Source organism: Astatotilapia calliptera, chromosome 23 (genome assembly GCF_900246225.1).
Source record: "Astatotilapia calliptera chromosome 23, fAstCal1.2, whole genome shotgun sequence".
In the NCBI taxonomy this organism is placed as follows: domain Eukaryota; kingdom Metazoa; phylum Chordata; class Actinopteri; order Cichliformes; family Cichlidae; genus Astatotilapia; species Astatotilapia calliptera.
In genome coordinates, this window is record NC_039323.1 from 27255974 (window position 1) to 27274247 (window position 18274).

The 18274-nt window shown below is 40.1% G+C and overlaps 1 protein-coding gene across 1 annotated transcript; it reads left to right on the forward strand.

The window, feature by feature from the left end:
• Window positions 1-1892: 1892 nt before the first annotated feature.
• On the forward strand, window positions 1893-18246 carry ctdsp1 (CTD (carboxy-terminal domain, RNA polymerase II, polypeptide A) small phosphatase 1). Its single transcript, XM_026157768.1, has 7 exons — window positions 1893-2677; window positions 12343-12491; window positions 12577-12678; window positions 13179-13235; window positions 13860-13952; window positions 14891-15076; window positions 15418-18246. The coding sequence occupies exons 1-7, from the start codon at window positions 2605-2607 to the stop codon at window positions 15544-15546; spliced, it is 789 nt and encodes a 262-aa protein (XP_026013553.1). The 5' UTR covers window positions 1893-2604; the 3' UTR covers window positions 15547-18246.
• The last annotated feature ends 28 nt before the right edge of the window (window positions 18247-18274 follow it).

Genomic DNA, 18274 nt, shown 5'->3' on the forward strand with positions numbered 1-18274 from the left:
CGTTACAGTTACCGTTTAAAAAGGTGGTATTCAGAATACAGTTACTTTGTTGAAATAAATGGATTACACTGCGGTACTTTCCTGTTTCATTTTGTCGCGGGTCAGGACTGTTTGGGTTTTGTTTGACAGCTACGTTCTTTCGTTCAAGGCGGCAGCGTTACGGTTGCCATGGTTACAGGGCGACGCTCTCTCTCTCTCTGCGACTGTGTGTTTCCTGGGTGAGAGAGCGCCTTTTCGTTGTTGTTGTGCTAAGCTAACAGGCAGAATGCTACAAGCATAGCTCTAAAGAATGTAGCATCATGGGCAGTGTAGTCCGTGCTGCAGGGAGAATGGACTGCCATACACGTTATGGGTCTGTGAGCGCGAGGAGGGAGAAAAAGGGGAGTGGAAAGGTACGAGTTGTCATCCAGGAAAAACGGGAGCTGGAAGCATGTAAATATAATAATAACCACTGCAGCCAAGAAGAGTGCCTGACGAGCCCAGTTGTACGTAAGCTATTAAGACTCGACTGTACGCTGTGTTGGTGTTTTCCTCCGAAACAATAAGTTCCGTTGGAGCAGCCTTTCAACGCCTCTCTCTGTCTCTCGCAAGAAAAGTTGACCCACACAACAAAGTAAAGCTATTGTTCGGCTACGAGCCGACAGGGACCCCGCCGTATTAGTCAGAGGTCCCTTTACTACAGTTCGGAGTCGCGGACCTTCAGTAATAGTAATAAATCACACAGCAATAGTACATTCACGTTGTTGTAAAAAGCATGATAATATATTAAGTAATCCAAAGTATTCAGAATACGTTACTGTCATTGAGTAACGTAACGGAATACGTTACAGAATACATTTTGGGGCATGTATTCTGTATTCTGTAATGGAATACATATTAAAAGTAACCTTCCCAACACTGCCTGCAGGGCACTGGCCCTTAAGGCCTGGATTTGGACACTCCTGCTCATCTAGCAAAGTGACTAATGCCAAAGTCACCCTAGAGTTTCTTGCTGTCAGCCGGCTGTTTAGCATAGTTTAGCATAGCTATTAAGCGCAGTTGCACTACAATCAGTTGATTTCAGTTTGTGTGTGAGAAAAGGAAAATGCTTGAGTGGTCTATAACTTTTTAGGAGTGGAGCTATGAATGTTACTTTTATTTTTATTGCACAAAAGGACAAGAGTCACTATATAAGGTACATATGGTAAGGTAAGAAAATTAACAAGTAATTTATCCTCTTGAGAACCAGCCTATTTGTTTATGTTCTCTGTAATCGACATTTGTTTTTGGTCTCTATGTTTTGACTTATTTAAGCTACTACACTTAGCCCTGATGTACTAAATGGAGGACATCCTGGGCTTACCACTGATATCTCGTGTTTAGGTGGCCTCTATTACCTTCAAAGAGAAAGAATCACAAAATACAGTTCAATGGGAAGATTATTTTCCTTGGTTCTCAGGATGGTATAACATGTTACTTTCAGTAATGACCCAAACACTGTTTATAAGTACAATATTCTTTTCTTTTATTTTATTTTATTTTTTTAACCAGACTCAAAATATGACTGACTATTACTTTTAAGTTTATTTCTACTGGTTTAAAAAAAATTCTCAAAATGGAAATTGGTCAAACATAATAGTTTTATTTTATTATTTTAATTTTGCAAGACCAAACTGTATATATGTGGTCAGACATACTTCTCTTCGCGGAATCGGAGAAAACGGAGACGACACTTGCACGACACTCCCTGTCTATAGGCAGTTTCAAGGGGACCCAAACTGGGCGTTTCTTCTGTTGTTGCTACTTCCAAAAAGTTAAAAAAAAAAAAAAAAAAAAAAAGGGAGAAAAAAGGGAGAAAAAATTTTGCTCTTGATTGTGCAAGTTTTTTTTTTTTTTTTAACAAACAGCAGTCATTACATGACGAAGGTACAACCACACAGCATACACGCCAGCGGCTAGTGCGGCATTTAAGGTGTTACAAAGTATCTGAAGACACTTTGGTAAAAGTTTGAGTCAAATCTGCAGGGTTTAATTATTTAATGTGGGTTTTGTTTTTGATCTTTTAATGTTATAGCCGAATAATAAAGTGCTTTGTAGGCGACATGTTTAAGGTCGGTAGCCGTGCAAAGGGAGCAGGGGCACTATCTAATAATAGTGTTTGTCTAAAGTAAGTCCGTAGTAGCTAGCAGCTAGCTTAGCTAACTCCTGAGTAACTTTGTTTCGGGCCACTCTAAGGGACCGTCGTCAAAGGGGCAGAGGCCGGCAGGGGGAGCGCTGCACAGAGCCGTGCCCTTACTGCGCCACTTTAAGTGAAATGGGAAGCCTTGAAACCTCCATGTTTGTATCTTGAAATTGCAAGCGGAGTTGAGCACCATATTGAATCAAAGTTGCCAACTCCTAGACAAACCTCTTAAAACTTCCACACGTCAAACTTGAGCGCGTATCCGAGCGGACACACGGATCCGAAGAGTAATGGGCGCACTGTAGGTGACTTGTTGCGATGTTTCCCGGGGCGTTTCAGCGTTGTTTTCGCTCACGTTAAGTTGGGTTAATGCAGCACCGAGTCGGCGGACTATCTCTAACTTTAAAGTGTGAAGTTGGCACTCTGGACCAGACCTGGATGTGATGGACAATCCGTCCTCTGTAATCACCCAAGTGAGCCGGGATGAAGAGGGAAATAAAGCCGCGGGAGAGAGGGGTAAGTTGCTTATTTATTTATATTATATATATATTAATTTTTTTAAATACCCCTGTGCAGTCATGTCAGGGGAAAAAAGGAAAAGAAAAGTTTTGCAACTCCTGAACTCCGAGCCTAAGCAGTAAGCTGCTTATGAGCAGCAGCACAGATAAAGCCAGTGTTAGGAAAGTGGACAGAAAACAAGTCAGAGCAAGAAGACCGCGCTGTTGTGTGTACATTATGGCTGCGGCCCTTTGGCCTCTGATGAAAAGTAAAGGAAATGACGTACAGCTGGTTGAGACATCTGTAATAGTAGTCAGATTAAAAGCCTTTCCAGGTCTACCTTAAATCCCGGTTTCCTTGGAGTGATATCATGTCAGATAAATAACTTTTCCTTTTTTTGTTTTGGCAACACCACAAGTGGCCGCTTTCTGCAGCTTTACCAGTTCGGTGTTCACTCACATGAAAGAGTGCCTCTGCCACCGTACGCGCACACAGACAGGTCACCGCTGTAAACTCAAGCTTAGTAAATAATCAGGTGACCTGTCAGTCATCAGCCAAACAATGCTGAGTGGAAGCTAAGACTTTATTCAAACAAGATGCGGACAGACAGACGTACATAGAGGCAGTAGTGCCTATTTTGGTTTTAAAAGTGGAAGATCACATCTTGTAGTCTGGTGTGTTACACAACCTTTTCCCTCCATACATGGTGTTTACTCGATGTGAAGCGCAGCTGCTATATGAGACAGCGTGTTTGCTCGAATCTACCTAAAGAGATTCCCACAAAACATCTATAGTTTGCAAAGCCACATCAAATCATACTGAAACTTTTAGTTTCTCTTTCATTGTAAGATCAGGTTTATGCAGTCTTTGCAGTTGTGTTTTCTGGTTCTCGCTGAATTAAGGGACATAATTTCACTGATTTTAGCACAGCAGCGACTGAAAATATGGGCTGAGTGATTGTAAAGATCCTCCATCAGCCTTCTGTCTTGCAGTAAGTCAGCCTTCTCAACTTTGTGGAGTCAGGTCTGCCCCAGATGTTAATCAGTATGCTGACAGAGTAAATGGAGTTCAGTAAGACTCATATATGGAAGCATCTTTTTAAAACATTACATGCTAACCAGCGCATTGGGTATTTATGGCCAAAAAATAGGATCAGAAGTCAAGAGCTGGTGGTAATACGACTACTATTACTATAACCAGCACAATGTGAGAGCCCCATGTTATTGTTGTTCCTACTTCATAATAGGAACTTTGGTCCAGGATCAACATTGCAGCTGACTAGTGACATTCTCCAAGCAGTTCAGTTAGCATTAACCAGGATGTTGGCTAATGTTCTTTAAACCACGGGTGTCAAACAGGCCGCAGCCCAGAATTGCCCCAACAAAGACTCCAGTCTGACCCACTGGACAGGTTTAGAAAATTTTAGACATAAATTTTAGACTCAGCTTACTACTGATAAAGACATTCACACCACATCAATATCAAATAATGGAAAACTCCTGTTTTGTCATTTTATTTATTTATTTATTTATTTATTTATTTATTTATTTTCAAAAGCAAAATAAAATCTATTGTGGAAATTTCATATTTTTTAACACTGAGATGAAATTTTGAAATGACACCTCCCCCCCCCTCATATTAAAATATATATGCAGTTAAACGTTATGCTAACAGAAAAGATTTTACTGGTCTGACCCACGTAAGATCTAAGTATTTTGTACATGGGAACGTCAAACTCATTTTACTTCATGGTATATTTTAAACTGTCAACAGCAAAGTGGGGACTTTGACAGTTAAACCTATGCACTAAATCCAAACAAGGTCTGACATTGGGGGGCCAGAAATGAAACCGGATAAACGTACAATTAGAATTGGTGCTTTAAAAAAACCAAAAAAGGGAACTATAGCACACATGATTAAAATTCAATAGGTGATGATAGAAGTACAATTAAAGACTGCAGCTGGTGATGGTAGTCGTTGTTGTGCTAGTTCTCCTGTTGCGGCCTGTAGGCGTAGAGGCCCTCCAGCTCACCCTTAACCTGCAAGCAGAAGAGCTGCCTTCACCAGTTGTAGTTCAGGATGGTGGAACTGGGTCTGAAGTTTTTGACTGATCACATGTAACACTGTCCTCTCAGGCATCTAAAATAAAGAGCTAGCTGCTAAGGTGTGGCAGTGGCCCACCTGAGTATGGTAGAGAAATGGACTTCTGAGAGTGTTTGGAGAAACTAGTGTCACCATCTGAGTAACATACATGAAGTAGAAGAGAAATAATAGGTGCAGTTTCTACTCCACCAGTTCAATAATGACCTCTAATTATGACAGTATTGCTTCTATGAATAGTTCTCAGAAGGCACACTCGCGCGCCCCCCCTTCTTTCATCTGTCCTCTGGCTTTAATATTGTGTTTTAATTTGAAGTTTACATTGTTTAGTCTGCCTTTGTGAACCCACAGAGCCGTTTTAATTTGTCTCTCTTTTTATTGGAGACTTTCATAGTCGCATCAAAGTGTGGCAGCTGTTTCAAAGGCTTTTGCACTTTCTTCTGCATTGAGACGAATCCCTGTAAATAGCTTGTTATCACTCAAGGCTAATTTGAGATGTATTGTCAGTTCAGTTAATTCCATTATCAAGCACACGGGTCAAGCCCTTGTGCCTTATCAAAACTGTAATGTTAAAGATATTTGGAGGGAGTAAGCCAATCAGGAAAGCCTGGTTACTTACTCCTCAATGTACGTTGTCTGACTAAAGTCCGTTTTTAGCTAAACGGTCAATAACAGGGGTGGAAGTGTCTGCAGGAAATCTTTGAACGCCAAGCTTAAAATAGACTCAGATAAAGATCAGATAAGGTGGAGCATCTTATCGTGAGTCTGTGGACTGAGGATTAATTCACTGAAAGTCATGTCATGATGGGAGCTATTTTATTTTTGGTAAGGTGTGGCATACAGTGTAACGTGTTCAGTGGCCTAATTCACAGTGCTAAGTGTAATCTTACATTTTTCACAGTCTGATAAGCTGGAACTCAGTTTTGTTTTAGTTTTACTTACCTTAGCAGTGTGACGGTAAACGGATGAGCCATGATTACCTGATGTTTGGAGATGATAGGCTGGTAAAGCAATAATTAGAGTAAATTTTGCTTTTTGCGTTCCTCATAACTTGTTTGTTTATTAGATTGTTTTCTGCATTATTAAAGTGTTTATATTAGAAGTAGCTCTGAATGTGTTTAGCCCCGAGCTAATGTTTAATGCTGTTTTTTGCAATGCTGTACTCAGATGGTTCTCTTGTGTTTTGAAGTTGCGTTGTTAACACTGTGCTGAAAACCACAACTTAAACACTCTTTAAAATGTTTAAAATGAAACTTCTGACAGTGTCGGTTGTTCAGTTAGAAGCGAGGTAATTAAACTTGTCTTAATCGTGGATCAACCCAATATCACACAGTTATGTTGTAATGGTAAAAGAGTCCGACTGGATACTAATACTTTACAATTTGAAACTCTGATATCGACCAACATTTTTGTTCTTTCTTTGCGCATAAGGAACATAGACAGATTTCCCTAATATTTATGTGTAACTATAAGCCCTTATTAAGATGCAACAGTGCATTTTAAAATGCACTTGGTTTATTGTCACAACAATGCTCAAATTGCTCATTTACGCGCTGCTTGTCATTTGTGGCATTCGGAACGCGTGTGCTCCCAACAGGGAAGATGCAGAGCGGGCTCCGGTAGACGACTATGCAGCATCAACAATCATAACATGGCGATGGCGTCCCGTCTCTTCACTTTTTAAAATTCTCCTTTAGCTGTTATAAATGCGGATGCAACATATTGGCAAATAGTAAATATCAGCCTGGCTGATATATTAGTTGGTCTCTAAATGGCATATGATAAAATACTGATAAATATTAAAAAGTAAAAATGTAAATATCCAGTACAGACATGGTGAACAATTTACGAAGTGCCCACTGGATAAAGTTGTAGATAATTGTGTATTGAAGTACCATGAGGGAGGCATGTGATCCCAAAATTCATTCACACCCGAAGGATACACCAAGCAAGAAGTTATCCTACGCAACAAGAACAAAGAGTCCCTCAGCAGATGCTATATCCCCTACTGAGCTCTTATTGCTGGATTACTAAGTTAGAAGAATGATATGAAGAGAGGGAAAATACTTGCTACCAAGTGTGTTGAAAAATAATAATAAAGCTATTATATGTGTTAACTTTTAGTGCTTAAAGCTGTTGTCCTTACTGCAGCTGAATGCCTGCAGTATGTTCAGCTCCACACTGTAAATTGTCTCCTTTATAATGGGCTCATCTTCATAATGCTTTTATCAATTAAAACATCCAGGTGTTTGGTTTACAAATACTGAAGTGAGTCAAGACTCCAGGAAGCAAATAAGGACTTGATGCTAGGAATTACGAGGACCTGAGGGAGTGAATGAAGGAATGAGGGGAGGAGTGATGAGTTTTCATTAAAGAATACCAGTGACAATAATAATTCAGATGAAATCAGCTCAGTGTACATAGACACTGGTATCAGCTTACCCAAGCTATGCTACAAACACGATGGCAAGCACCTTCCTCCACTGATACCCGTCTGTTTCCTCTTCCTGTTTTGGCCTGAGCACAGCAGAGGCCAACGGAGGGTCAGACGGGGTTTGAATCCACAAATTGAGTTGGAGGGTATTGCAGAGGAGTAATAAAAGAGGCGTGAGAGATGGACAACAGAGGTTTGTGTGTTGGTAACACAGTCACGTCTGGACAGAGAGAGAAAGGGAGTATGGTGCATAAAGGGACAGAAACCAAGCCTAATGTGAGACAGAAGAGTGAGGAGCAGAGCTAATCAGAGGTTTACAAGACCGGGAGAAACCCGCACTGGGAGCCTGGGCTTGACGAGCATTCATGAGAGCAGAAATAATTTCAGTAACTCGAATAAAGTTTTTTGTGGTTGGCGAGCAAATTTATTTTTTATTTATTTTTATTTATTTATTTTATTTATTTATTTATTCCCCCCCCCCCCCCCCCCCCCCCCGTTGGAATGATGTTAAACTTGGTGTGCGGATCTTTTGGCACAAAGACTGATCCCAAGCACTGTTGTGGGTTTATGATATATGTTTTGCATATCAACGACCGGCTCACTAATTGGCTTCAGAAACTGCAGCTAAACCACTCTCCATAAATATAATGCCTCCAATAAAATAAATCGAACACCCCAGGAAACATTATTTCACATTTATTCACCCAGTCTGTTAGCAGGTAATGAAAGTAAAGCGAATGAATGGAAAAAGAAGTGAAATGGATTATTATTATTATTATTATTATTATTATTATTATTATTATTGGTATTTGGGCATATGGGTGTTATTGAAAATATGAGGTCAGGTTGTAGTATGTGTTTGTTTTTTGTGCCACACCCCGAGAAGCTGAATATGCGACATATACTGTAGAACTTTATACAGTTGTATTGAATAAATAGCATGGGTAACATAAGTCATGTTACAGAAGACTGTCTGAAGACTATCATTTCTTTGGTAAAAAGTTCTGCTGCACAAATGTATAGGAAAATTTAAAATAAATAAATATCCTGAAATAAAAGAACACAACCACAGCTGACACATCAACTTAGTTATGGCCCATCTACGCTCCAAGGGAGGGACAAAGGCATACGAAGAGCAGTGAGTCTTCTGTGTCAGATGTGCGACTTCACCACAAATCCCATGTGGTAGTAAAGTATGACACAGCTGTTCAGCTGTCTCACAACACTTCGTGTGAAGCTGGTAAAGTGCTGTGTAAGACTATGAGCTGCATGCTCTGATCTCAGATAATGAGGTCAGAGCATAAACCTTGTAATCACAGGAAGTTCGTTGTCACAAACTCCGCCCACCTCCTGTTTTAAACCTTTTGTATGTTAGTTGCAGCCAATCAGAAGATGGTTTCCTTAAATTGGTAAGACCCTTTAGTATTTAGTAATTATCTGCTTTTCAAAGTGTTGTTGTTGTTTTTTTTATATAATTTTTTTAAATTACTTTTCAACTAAATGATCACAGCAGTGCTTTAGCTAGAAATTATTTTCATAATTGCAATTACCACAATTAGTGTTCAAAGTTTCTCATGAGTCTTTCACACATGCTATTTGGAAGGCTAAAACAAACTGCTTTACATGTGTTAGATGTTTGATATTTAAATGTTAAAAATTAAAAATGTCATTTAAAAACCATAAGAAATCATTTTCAGTATGATCAGAGGGGCACCTCAATGTCAACCACATATTTAATTTGTGGGATATTTATAATTAGAGCTATTTTGTAACTTTGTAATATGTTTGTTACTGTTCTTTCTGTCTTGGAGCAACTGTGACCACATTTACTCTGGGATTAATGAGGATTGTGATTTACTTATAATTTATTTGAAGCCGGTGTTGGTACCTGTAAATGAAATCTAAACAGCCGCACAGCAAACCCATTACAGGAATGAGTTTTGAATACCTGTTGAGCTTCCAGGTACAAAGTGTTCGTTTGCTACACGATGATTGACAATAAGGCTGCCAGCTTTGGTTAATAATCAGTTTCTTGGGAACATCTGGAGGGTTTGTTTTGTGAACAGAAAAACTCAAACACTGCTTAAAGTCCTGCTTTTGTGCTTATTTTGCAAAGTAGTAGTTAAAGTGATTTTTATGTAGCTTCCATTTGGGTTTAGAATTTATAAAAATGCTTGTCGCTTGATGTAAGTGATTAATGAACCTGAAGTTCAGGTCTTTCATTGCCTGAGTGGTTAGTTTGCATTTTATACATACCAAGCAAACGAAAAGTTTTGAATTGCATCATTTTGGTATTGAGTAAATATTGTTTACAGATTGCCTGCGGTGGTTGTTTGTATTATTAATTAATTTGTTCTGGTTGCCGCACATCACTCAATAATTAACCTGATGTGCTTAAAAAAATTTGTCTCTTTGGCACCATCGCTTCACGTGGTGTTAAAGTGGTGAATTTTCATTGGTGGGGCTCGAGTCGTGTTTTTCTGCTGACATCAGAGAAGCAGTTACGCAAGAGGTCCGGTCAGGCACGTGTCTCCAGGACGGCCTGTGCACATGACAGTATGAGGAAAGTTGCTGGATGTCCTTTGTACTGTTTTTATACAATCACTGACTAGATGGGGGTCATGAGTTAGGAAGTGCTGTATGCAAGTAGAGTATTTCAGGTATTTCAACACAGGAAGTGTGTCAAATTAAATTTACATTAAAAAAAAAAACAATTTGGTCATTTACGAGGCAAAATTTTTGGGGTAGCTACGAGTTGAAATGAACAAACACAGCTATTTTAGTAAAAAATGATATGGGACTGATCATTTACCAGCTTAGATGGTGTGGTAAAGTTTTCAGTGTGTGTGTGATTATGGAAAACTGTGGTCTTGGAGATACTTAAGCCATTTCCACACACGCACTGCAGCCCTGAAGTTTTCCAGACATTACCCAATGGACGTGTATGCAAGTACACATGTCTGACACAGTTGGATATTAAACCTTCTTTAACCTTCCAGACCGCTGGTGCAAAAATCATGTGATGTCAGATTGTGTTGATTTGCACCAATGTGAGAATAAAGCAGGTAATGGCAGGCTGAGGAAATTTATAACCAGTCCTGGGCTTCATGCATGCTTGATTGAGACAGCACCCTCGACTAACTGTAGTGTGAACACGTCTGATGCAAATCATCTCCCGCTGTGTGCTAAATTTGGGAAAGGGCATTTTCATACGTGAAAACTGCGACACTTTTCCATGAAAGATCGCTGTGTACTTTGGCAAGGCTTTGCATATTTGTGGGTACATTTTGTCAACAGTAGTAATAGTGAAAGATGGTCTTGAGAACTTCACGAGTGTTTAGTGTAATTAAAGGTTTGAAGGCAGTTGTGGTCAGAGTAATTACCAAATTATTACATGAGTATTACACTAACCATTGAGGTTGCAGCTGTTGCGATCAGAGTGTGAGATGGCTCTTTCTGCAGTCCTGTTTTTCAAAAATCATACTGGTCAAGAGGTAAAAATGAAATAATTATATATTTTACTTGTTTTTGTTTTGGCATTCACATTTTTACTATGTCATGGAAGAAACATAAAATGCTATATAGTTGATCTTTATATTTATGTATGGTAAAAATGTGCAAATCTCTTTAAATTGTGAGGTTTTATGCATCAGGCCATAATAAAAATAATCTGGTACTTGCCGTGTCTTTAAAATGAGGTAAACACAACAACTGTTACACTGTCACTATTTTAGTTACAAAATGATGCCAAAATGCTGAATCAGCATGTTTTAAAAACTAAGAACAGCCCTACTGCTTCCATAGGAAGATAACTAGCAGCCAGGTGCTGCTAATCAATGCACTTTAATAACTGATCATTAGTAGACGTGAGCATCTCTACAAAAAGACATTGCTGGTCTGGAGCATTCAGGTGTGTTAACTAAATACCAAGTAGGAAAGACAACATGACTGATCTTAGAGAAGCAGAGGTGCTCCCTATCAATGTGAGAAGGGTTATAAGTTTGAAGCCTATTATTCTACAGTGAGAAAGATTATTTACAAGTGGAAAAACATTCCAGATCCCTGCCAATCTTCACAGGAGTGAACAACCCAGAAAATTCACCCGGTTTGTCAGATGTTGCAACACAAAGAGATATTGCAAAAAACCCAAGAGCTACATCTCAGACTCATTAGACCTCAATTAGCATGTTAAAGTTCATGGCTTGTTTGAAAGCGCTGCAGGAGAGCGCTTATTCTGTTTTAGGAGACTGTGGCAGCACGTGTTAGGGTTTGCAAAGTTGTAACTGAGCAAACCACAAGACTTCTAGAACAGTGTTTTGGACAGACTAGACCAAAATCTTTTGCTGTAATGCACAGCATCATGTTTGGAGAAAACCAAACGCAGCATATCTGCACAAACACTCCAACTGAAGCACGGTGGTGGACGTGTGATGATTTGTGCTTGCTTTGCAGCCACAGGACCTGAACACATCAGTCATTGGTGAACAGAGGAGTTCACGGTCGATTCAAAGTATTCTAGAGACAGATGTGACACATCTGTCTGACAGCTAAAACTTTGGCCAACAGCCATGCAAAAGGACAATGATCCAATCACATCAGAAAATCTGCAACAGAATGGCTGACTCAACCTGATGTAAGGCCTCACCACAGCAGGATTTCAGAGAGCCATGCATAAATAAATGCCCACAAATTTCAATGAATAGAAGCAACATTGTAAAGAAGAGTAGGTCAACATTCCTACATGACCACGCAAGACACAGCTGAAGTCATACAGAAACCCATTAGTGCTGAAAGTGGTTCTACAAACTACTGAATCATGGGGTGTGCTTGGGGTTTTTTTTTTCTTCTTTTTTTTCTTTTAAAACACACTGCTTCTGCATTTTGGCTTAGGTTTTACCATGTAGTAAGGACTAAGTAGTTTTATGTCTTAGTGTATTACTTTGTTCGATTGTTTGATCAGACTTGAAGACTTTAAGTAAATGTCTGTTTTGTGCCCATGTGTTCAAAGCATACCGATAATGATGATAAAGATATTCCCATGCACCTCTTAATATTAAGAGCTTTTCCTAAAAGCCAAGCTGTTAAAGATCCTGTATGTTGTAATTACTGCAAGCTCGACAATTTCTTGATCTATCATCTTCTTCTGCAGGTTCCTCTCCCTCTCTGTCTTCCAAGAAACCCAGGAGTGGAGGCCTCTTCTCCAGCCTTTTCTGCTGCCTGTGCCGGGACCAGCCTGAGCCGCCACCAGTCAACAACAACGCCCCTCTCTTGGTAGAAGAGAATGGAACAGTGTCCAAGGTGTGTTTTCTCTGTTGCCCTGGCTCAATTTTTATTTGTGTACTTTTGCAGTCAGCTCATTATTTTGTGGTTTCTCTTTTTGAAGATCCAGGCGAAACCACTGCTGCCTCCAGTGAAGTCAAAAGACTCCGGAAAGATCTGTGTGGTTATAGATCTGGATGAGACCTTAGTTCACAGCTCTTTTAAGGTAAGGCGGGGGAATGATAACATGCTGTAGACTGAGTTATACAAGCAATTATGTTCAACTTCAACATTTGCAAGCGTGTTCTTTAATTTCCTGCTGCAGGAACTAAAGGATGTGTGTGTTCAGAGAGGCTTTACAGCACTTAGCTGTCCCCTGCGATCACATTACATCATTATTTAGTTACGTTTAGAACACAACAGTCCAAGATCTGCACTTTTCCCTCCATCTGGTTGCTGTTGGCTCTGGCAGTGACATTTTTGTCGTGGCTGGCAAATGCCAAACTCAAACACAGTCACTCCTGCATCTGCGCACACACTGACTGTCTCAACCTGTCTGTCTAGAAACAACACTAAGTCAGTTTATGTTTTAGCATGTAAAAGGAAAAGTCCAGTGTCTGTATGTGTTTGTTTGTTTTGTTTTTTAAGTCTTTATTTTGGTTTAATAAGTATCTCCCCCCCCTTTTTATTTTTTTTTTTTTTAATTTTATTTTTTTTTTTGGTTAGCCTGTGAACAACGCAGATTTCATCATTCCTGTGGAAATCGACGGAACAATACACCAGGTAATGCTAGCATCATCAGAAATATTCATATTGTCATGCACTGTGCTCATGCCTCATTGTCATTTTGTCATTTCGGTTGTGTGACAGCACTTCTCTTGAGCGCATTTTGCTGAGTATAGAAGGTGATGTCAGCGTTTAAGGGATTTGAGGACGGCTGCTTGGAGTCCGATGACACACGATGGGTCTGGGCCTGATTCAAGTAATCCAGGATAGGTTTGTTCAGACAAGCACAGCCTATTCCGGATGACTTGGTTCAGGAACGCTGCCCTGAGCTGCCAACACAGCAGCAAGGAGGAAAAAAAAAAAAGATGGAGGAAGAGCTTTAAGGAGCCCAGTGCTTGTCTTTTTGTGAGCTACAACTGCATCTTTCTCATTTAGCTTCAGTTTGGCTTGAATGTCTGCTACTAACTCCTTGGAAGTAAATAAGATGTTCTGCAAAAATGTAACATCTGTCCATTAGAAGAAGTCTCCAGTCATGAGCTGCATGTTGAGTTTCTCCCCCTTTTTTTAAAATAACATTCACTTGAAACGTCCTCAGGCAGTTGGAATTTGTAGAAACATGTTACATTTTGAGTGTATGGCGTGTGTGCATGATGCTGATTTAAGGATTCCTGCATCTTCCAGGTGTATGTCCTGAAGCGGCCCCATGTTGACGAGTTTCTGAAGAGGATGGGGGAGCTGTTCGAATGTGTCCTCTTCACTGCCAGTTTAGCTAAGGTGAGAAACCACCTCATCGCAGCCAGCTGTGCTGATTATTAATGTATGGTTGGCTGATTCCCTGCAGTTGACAGCAATAAACTCGGAGGGAGCAGGGAAAAGCTGGATGTATTCAGGGAAGTTGTCTGTGAACAGTTTAATATTTTGGATCCTTTAAAATAGACTTGGGGCGTTATGAGAGAAATGAGAAGAGGTCATTTGAGCTGCTTCCTTATCTCCCGAGGGATAACACAGCAGGGGGAACCGCGTGTTTGATTTGGCACAGATTTCATACCGGATGCTCTTCCCGATGTAGCCTTCCCATTTTTCAGTGCTCTGAGACTTGCACTAGGCGCACACTACCTTGTGACCCCCCCCCCCCCCGAGGCTGGGTTTGTCTCGCTGGCCTCAACCAGGGTCTTCATGTGTGAGACCCGTTAGTAAAAAAAACCTTATTCTGATTGCGTTGGTTGCTAGCAGATTGCTGCAGTTGTCCATAGTTTGCATGGAAGACTGCAACTTGGCTGCAAACACTCTTGTTAATCATCAAGGTAGTATAACTTGGAGGTGCAACCCAAACTGAAAAGATTTGCCTTCAAAGTAAAACCTGATAAGCCAAAACTTGTAATTTCAAGGTCTCTGTTTATAGTTGCTATACAAACTATGGGCGACTGGCAATCTGCTCATAACCCAAGCAATTATAAGGTTTTCAGTGCAGGACTCTGATTGGCAGTTGCTGTTATTGATTTCACAGCAACCATTTTATTTTTATTGTTTCCCCTAGTGGCCACTGGTTATCAGGCAGTCTCATACCAGTCTCTAGGTCTGTGTGAATGTGTTAACCACGACACTGTGATGGTGGCAGTAAAAACTAATACTATAAACTGATACTAAAAACGGAAATCTCAGCTGTATCTACATAAAGATTTTGCTTTAAATTGAGCGTGCTTCTCCATCAGTATGCAGACCCAGTCTCCGATCTCCTGGACAAGTGGGGTGCTTTCCGCTGCCGCCTTTTCCGGGAGTCTTGCGTCTTTCATCGAGGGAATTATGTCAAGGATCTGAGTCGCCTGGGTCGTGACCTCAACAAAGTGATTATTGTGGATAACTCCCCTGCCTCCTACATCTTCCATCCTGACAATGCAGTAAGTCTTCTGGACAGCACTTAGGATCGTTCACCTGCTTAAGCAAGTTGCTTAAGCAAGTTCATAGTATTACCCTCAAGGTTGTGGTTGATTTTTTTTTTTTTTTTTGGGGGGGGGGGGTACAATTTCCCAATTTTGTAACTGTATTAAAACAAGTATTGCACTTTTATTGAAAGATGTAGTTTGGGGGACACTAAGCCCAATTTCAGTGTCCCACTCTTACTTGATTTATTGTTTAAATAAAAAAAGGCATCAAAGTAAATAAGATGAATAAGAAATTAGATTTCTAACTATATTTGTTGAATCTCCACAACGATATTGATGCTTATGTTTTTGTTCAGGTGCCTGTGGCCTCTTGGTTCGATGACATGTCCGACACAGAGCTGCTGGACCTCATCCCGTTCTTTGAGAGGCTGAGCAAAGTCGATAACGTCTACACAGTCCTCAAGCAACAAGGGACCTCAAGCTAACTTCGTTTGACTTTTTCATCTCAGCTCTGAACAAACCGGCGTACAAAAAAGCAAAAAAAAAATTAAAATTCCCCCAGAAACGCCGGACCAGCCAGGCTCCAGCTATCACTGCCCACCAGAACACAGACTGCTTCACAGCCGCCAGAGCCATCAAAGCAACCGTCCCACACACCAAACCAAGATCACCATGGGAGAGCCTTTGGTGACATTTTGACGGCATCGACACTGCCACCTCCTGGTCAGACAGCAAACTGTCTGCAAGTTGCCTTCCAAGAACCAGCTGATGTGAGTGAATGGACGAGAGGATGAATGAATGTTTAATGGCCTTTCTGCAGCCCCACTGGACTTTCAGTAGAGTAAACAAAGAAGAGGTCTGTAGCCACGATTCCTCTGGACCTGGGTACTGGACTTAGACTTCTCATGGATGTGATTTGGCAGCCTGATTGCACAAGACTTGCAGGAAGTTTCAGAAAGGTTTACGCTTCTTGATCTGTTGGATTGTTGAAAGGGCAGGTCGGAGGTATACGTACTGTAGATGTCTTTTAAGCATTTTGGTCAAGCGTTATGTTCTTCACAGCCTAATTTTATCACACTATCTGTCTCCAGTCAAAGGCATGTGATCCTCAGTTGTCATATTTTTAGAGCTTTTAGAGTGACGTGGTCAGGTTTTTAATAGTCATGAGTTATCAGTGTTATGAATGAATCTGATTTTTAAAAGGTTTCTTTTTTAAACTCAGCTGGCATTGCAAGCTCAGACACTATTACAAGTTGTTAAATGAATGAATAAAGTGATCGGACCACTTTAAAAGTAATCTAATCCCTTTTACCGCAGATTAAATTTATATGCTAAGCCCATCTTAAAAGATGAACACGTGGGCACGATTTTAAGTATTTTTACTGTCTGTGCAGCAGGTAAAGGAAATCAGTCAGATTCAGAGCACTGACTCGGGTCGTGACTGCATTATTTTATCAGAAACCTCACACTAATCTTTAAGTATCCATCTGCACTCGAAAGTGACAGAGCAGCTGTTAATGGATCTGGTAGATGTTAGCCTCTTGTTTTAAAGCCACACACAAACCTGAATTTGTCTTCTGTGTATTTACAGACTGTAATTGGATGGTTAAAAGAAAGTTTTGTGATGTTAAAAAGAAAAGACACCGGTGGATTTGTCATGATCTTCAAAGTACTTTTTCCTTTTTAAATTGTCTTTTAAGCGGTACACAGAGGCTGGAAACTATTTCTAAATTTATGTCATGAAATAGGTTTTGAGGAGGGGGGGGGCTGCCGCGAGTATCCCAGTATATGGGAGGGCACATCTTTGAAAACAAAGTGTTTAATATAGCGCAGGTTTTAAAGGAGCTATCCACCCCAAAACGACTTAAACACTACAATAAACTGCTGTTAGTGATGCCTCATACTGGCTGTTTCCTTATGTTTTAAACCTGGCAGAGATCTGATACTGTGCAGGTTTTTGTGATGTTTTTGGAAGCATTGAAAAGCCTGTGCAGCTACAGCAGATCTAAAGCTAAGTCTTTAAATGTCTGTTTTATTTTATTTTTTCCCCTTTTTTCTTTTACACAAAACTGCAGAATTTTTTGTATTTCTGCCTGCAGATAAAAACCTAGCAGGGTGCCACAGCTTGATGCTAGTCCGCTCATCAAAGTTACTAAGTGCATGCTGGGAATTGTAGGACTCACTGATTTTTGCAGTTTATCAGCAGTAACAAAGAGTGGAAAGTGTGAGATTATTTTGGGGTGGAGTCTTCCTTTTTTCTTGTGCACGTCTGTGTTGTGTATCTGTGTTGTGTATCTGTATTGTATTCTGCCCGCTCAGTTTTAAGGAGCAACGCAGTTTCTAACGGGCCTTGCAGATTGGTGCGATCGCCCTAGTTTGCGTTGACAATGTGTTGACACTGATGAATGAATGTGGTGGATTTGACTTGGCAGCCTTGATGGCAGGCTTGTGACGTGACTTCGCCTAGATGAGGAAGGGGTGATTAAATCTACCACCTTAAGAGCTATTATTACTTTTTAAAAAATGTTTAACAAATTATTGTCAATCAAGATTAGCCTGTTTCATTTCTAAATAATTAACTGATTTTTACTGCTGCCTTCTATTATTTTTTATTTTTTTCCCCAAGAGTCATCTTCTTAAAGAATATTTACAGTAGGTTTTCCAAAACGGGAAGACATTGCTCTTGCTGTTTTCTTACAGGACCTGGTCGGTTGCCTCGCGTACAAGGAGGGAGAGAGGATTCAGAAACACCAGCAAATAACTAAAGAGATAGTATCTTACCATTGGAGGCACATAACAGGTTTAAAACAGTGTTTTCATGAAAGCCATCATCAAATTACTGATGCCGCGTGTGTTTTGGAATTCATTGGCAAAGACGAGTATTTATAGGAACGCTGAGTCATCTTGTTAATGGATTACATGTAAAACAGGTTGTGTCACTATGGGGGCCCATTCACTGATACTGTACTTCTTACACATTCAGTAGATATGTATATGTTGTTTTTGCACAGTAATAAAGCAAACGAATTTCATTAATATATGGAATATTCATGTTACTGTACTCATGATTCAATAGCTGTAACTTTTTCTTTTTTATTTTTTTTTTGTGACCTTTGTTTTATCATACCAAATTCTGTATGGACTGTATGTAATAATGCCCCCCATAAATGCTTAAGGAAACATGGTCTAAGGTGCTGTTCTGTTTTTGGGGGG